General features: G+C 40.1%; 1 protein-coding gene across 2 annotated transcripts in view; it reads right to left on the bottom strand.

Annotated features, from left to right (window-relative positions):
• Positions 1 to 3,022: 3,022 nt before the first annotated feature.
• Positions 3,023 to 5,000, bottom strand: part of LOC307027352 (guanine nucleotide-binding protein G(olf) subunit alpha-like) — a gene marked incomplete at its 5' end in the record, with an annotated part of 11,936 nt that continues 9,958 nt past the window's right edge. For both annotated transcript variants that reach the window (XM_079695586.1, XM_079695587.1), the window contains 3 exons: positions 3,023 to 3,514; positions 3,614 to 3,681; positions 3,770 to 3,900. In XM_079695586.1, the coding sequence (XP_079551712.1) occupies positions 3,368 to 3,514; positions 3,614 to 3,681; positions 3,770 to 3,900 (346 nt within the window). In that variant the 3' untranslated portion in view covers positions 3,023 to 3,367. The remainder of the gene's footprint in view (positions 3,515 to 3,613; positions 3,682 to 3,769; positions 3,901 to 5,000) is intronic.

Raw genomic sequence — 5,000 nt, 5'->3', positions numbered from 1 at the left:
CCTATGAAAGTATGTACTCTTAATATTTTTTTAATCAAATATAACAAATAAAAACAATAATTCAATAACGTGCTTTAACCACTAGGCGGTGCACACAAGGTACACACAGCTATAATCACTTTGTATTATTAGTGTACGACACTTATGTATGTACACCATCTGAAGATGTGTAGTTTTATTCATGTTTTCACATAGTACAGCATATTGCTATACTATTTCAGACTCAGTATTTACATTCTTATATTCAAAGAAAATCAGTAATATCTTTAAAAACTACAAGTCCTTTTCTATCAGCTGTGCACCATTATGGTGTAAATATAACCTATCTATGAATTAGATCAAATGTAAAAGTCAGCCGAATTAGTGTTGATCCTGCAAGGAGACGTATTGTGTGAAGATAAATTGAAGATGTTGTTTAATCGTTGATATATTTATGATCCACGTTAAGTATTCAGTTTCGGCGGCACTTCTTCCAGTTTTTCCAAAGGTCTTCCCATCAGGGCTCTATAAATAAAGAACCAGGGCAGATCTGTAATATGTAATGCAGCCGGACCGTGTATTACAATGCTGTTATGTGATGACTTCCAAAGAGAAAAGCAAGCACACTCGGAATTAAGAATTATTTTATTCTTTTAAAATATTTTTCCGATTTCATATCATATAAACACCAAATCCCAACATGCATTGCGGCTAAAACATCCAATCAGCAAGCTTAAACCATACCTGAGGGTCTTCGGTAATCACTCGAAATGCCTACGTCTGTTTCCGGTTATTTTTATTTTGAAATTCAGTTCCTGAAGGACGCCAAAAAATCTGAGATTATGGAACTAAACAAATAAATAAAAACAAGGATACTTGTGTGTTATTGGTGAGTAAATAACAGTGTGTGGTTTAGAAAAGAATAACAAATTAGAGGGAAAAAAGATTTTAAAAATACAGATTTCAGTATTCTGAGGCTCTGAGCCATTTCTTTTCCTCACAGACGACAAAAAAAAGTCAGACATTATACGATTTAAAATAAAAGCAATAATTGTGGCTTGATATTGAGTAAGAACATGCTTTTATGAAACAGCTTCCGGTCTTCCTATAACACGTAATGCCGTGAGACTACCAATAGAAATACATTGCTTTTAAAATCGTGCTGTGCAACACGAAAAAAAAGGGAAAATCCATAGATTAAAAATCGTGTTGGTGAACACGAAATGCCGTGAGACTGGGTTGTGACATACCGGGCGCTACAGTGGCATACACACATACACAGTGTACCCGTGACTCTTACAATGAAGGCTCGATAATCAGCTCACGGCATATACAATGGCATATAGGTGTAAGCAGAGGTAAAGTGCTATTTTACAAGTGTGTGTGTGGGGGGGGGGTCCTCACCTCCTCTAGGGGGGTCCGGGGGCATGCTCCACCGGGAAGATATTTTTTTTAAATATTGAAGTTAAATGCATCAACCTGGTTCACTTTGAGAGCAAAAATGAATTTATAGATACATCTCTCAACGACCATATGAAACAGAACAGATTTTCTTTTTGGATATTTAAAAATCACTCCCCTTTAAACCGTATTCTTGTTTCACTGTCATCGTTTTTCATAACTGATTTTCATTTATTCTCATAAATGGTGACCAAGCCGTTTGAGAGCCACTGAGATAACTAGACTAAAGTTAAACACTCCCTTCCCTCACTGAGCTGTAGTTCTCTCTCTCAGTCTGACAGGAAGCAGCTCTCCCTCTCTTTGTTTGAGAAACAGCTTCTATCCGTTAGCGCAGCTAGCTAACCAGATGCTAACAACAACAATGCAGACAGTGAGTTTGGTAGAAATGTACTGAATAATATTAAAGTTATTTAAGATGACTTTACATTATAATGATTCAAAAGCATATTCTTCCAAACTCCTTGCTGTAGTATGACACACAGGAGACTCTTGATGTGTGTGGGGAGTTATAGTAATAATCTGTATAATAGTGAATATTATTGTATTCTCTTTTTTGGGAGTTGCACTTTGCAGACGGTCCCTGAGCACTCGTTTCTTCTCCGGCTGCAGATAGAGACCAATGTGATGTGTCCAGCTCGGAGGACGGCGCGTATTGGCTTTTTTAAAAATCTAAATGTGATTGTAGTTCGTTGTCAATCTCACCACGGTACTTAGGAGACGTTGTTTGTGTCTGAATAACGTTTTGTTCATGAGTTATTGATCCGTGAAATCAGAATCTCCCAATATCTTTCCAACTTTACTGAACTAAGCCAGAAGACCGTCTCATTTCGTAGACCGCTCGGTTTGCTGTTCCTTCACTTAATTTTTATATTTATATACATTTATTTTGGACGAAAACTTATCGTGAGAAAAGGCAAGTGTGGCGTGAGATATGGGTTAATTGCGTGACTCTCACGCTCAATGCGTGAGTGTTGGCAGCCCTGGTTAATAACACTAACTGCTCATATTAAAGGTGGGGTAGGTAAGTTTGAGAAACCGGCTCGAGATACACTTTGTGTTATATTCCATGGAATGCTCTTAACATCCGATAGCAATGAATATCTGAAGTGCTTTGACAACAAATCCATTAAAAATATCATCTCTAGAAGCTGTGGTACTATAAAAAGCACGACCAATCATCTGAGCCGGCTAAAGTAACTGGATGGCCTACCTGCCTGTCAGCCTTCCATCTGTGCACAAACTCATCTCTGCCCTCATTGGTCATGTGCGCGTTCGTGTGTGTTGGAGGAGGGGCTCTGTGAGGAAGGGGCAGATATTTTCCGGCTGCGTATTTTCTTATTCTAGCGCACTCGAGCTGGTTTTTCCAAAATTACCTACCCCACCTTTAAGTTAAAAATATATTACATATATATGAATATGTTCTCTGTTAAAACATGACAATAGATGTATGAGATAATAACTCTTTAATATACGTTTTTGAGCTGCAAATATAAACATTTATTTTCCTTAATCGAACTAAGATATAATATAAAACTGCAGTCAATGACATCAGAGCTATGGCAGCCAATCAGGGAAGGGACGCTCTATGATAAGGAATAAAGGGACAATGTTAATAATAATGAGAACAAAATAAATATAAAGTTATATATGTTCATAGACATGGAAGTAATTAATTGAAATGTAAACTGGTACCGCGTCTCCTTACATTTAATAATCAAACAAAACAGTGAGAGAACTACACTACCCACAATCCCCTGCTTCAGACCGGCAAACTCTAAATAAAGGCAGGAGACAGACGGGATCTGTCCCTGATGAATCATCTCTAATTATTAAACGCACTGTGTTACATGTCAGGGATTTTAGTATAACGTTTAAATATCTCTAGCTCCTTCTGGTCACGTGACTCCAGGTGACTCTCAGCAGCCAATCAGAGCAGCTCGTACTGGCGCAGGTGCATGCGCTGGATGATGTCCCGACAGTCATTGAAGACGCGGCGGATGTTCTCAGTGTCGATGGCGCAGGTGAAGTGAGGATAACAGTAATGTTTTGCATCTCCACTGGCGGTGCTGATCCTCTGAGGACAGGAAGTGATGTCGTCAATAATCACAGTGATATATGTCTTCATAAACTCTGTGATCTATAATATAATAATAACAATAATGTGTATTCGTACCAGGAACTCGTCTCTGATGAAGAACTTGGCTCTGGTAACTTGCGGGTCTTCATCAGCGTCTGGAACAGCTGCAACAGATTCATATTCATCATCTCCACATGTTGGTGTATATATTTAAATATCTGTTGATATACATCTATATATTTATATGTGTACATTCAGGGGGCACTTGGTAGGTGGTGTACTCTGGGAAATAATCCTCCAGTTTGGATTTTCCAGCCAGAATCTTGTCAGCAAGAACATCCTGTTTGTTCAGGAACAAGATCACTGAGATGGTCTTTAAAAACCTACAGCCAATCAGAGAGCAGAGAGAGTTACATACAGCCAATCAGAGAGCAGAGAGGGTAACTGTGACGGGGCTCTATTTGTCCGTCCGAAAACACTGGCCTAGTCGGTTGGGTAAGCTCCAAAACTTTATTTTCAGCAGCAAAAAAATTAAATAACGAACCAGCACAACTTAAACAAACAAAAACGTCCAAATCAGACCGTCCATCACTCACGGAGAGTAAACGTGTTCAGCTGTTGCCTTCTCTGCAACATTCCCCGAGTCCCCCTACCAGGACCAACCCCGTCCCTTATTAACCCATAGCCCCTCCCACCAGGCTTACCGTCAACAGGTGACAACAATTAAACTCCAAACCACATTTCAACATAAAAATCCGACCCAAACATAAACAGGTGAACCACCTCTTAACACAATCATTCCCCTTAATTAACAAACGTAAAATAAATAAGAAATTGCATGGTCCACAGCAGGAATTTAAAACACGGAAGTGATGCACTTTCGTCTTTTCTCCGAAATGCTTGGTGTGTGTGTGTGTGTGTGTGTGTGTGTGTGTGTGTGTGTGTGTGTGTGTGTGTGTGTGTGTGTGTGTGTGTGTGTCGGCTGTCAGTGGCGGAGTCAGTCACTCATGTAATCCGCTCCGTCACAGTTACATACAACCAATCAGAGCAGAGAGAGTTACATACAGCCAATCAGAGCAGAGAGAGTTAAACACAGCCAATCAGAGAGCAGAGAGGGTTACATACAGCCAATCAGAGAGCAGAGAGGGTTACCTACAGCCAACCACAGAGCAGAGAGGGTTACCTACAGCCAATCAGAGAGAGTTACCTACAGCCAATAAGAGAGCAGTGAGAGTTACATACAGCCAATCAGATAGGGTTAGCTACAGCCAATCAGAGAGCAGAGAGGGTTACCTACAGCCAATCAGAGAGAGTGACCTACAGCTAATCAGAGAGCAGAGAGAGTTGCATACAGCCAATCAGAGAGCAGAGAGGGTTACCTACAGCCAATCAGAGAGCAGAGAGAGTTATAAAGCCAATCAGAGAGCAGAGAGGGTTACCTACAGCCAATCAGAGAGCAGAGAGGGTTACCTACAGCCAATAA

Source organism: Notothenia rossii, assembly GCF_949606895.1.
Source record: "Notothenia rossii genome assembly, contig: scaffold_288, whole genome shotgun sequence".
Lineage (NCBI taxonomy): Eukaryota > Metazoa > Chordata > Actinopteri > Perciformes > Nototheniidae > Notothenia > Notothenia rossii.
This window is presented reverse-complemented; position numbering and strand designations above follow the sequence as displayed.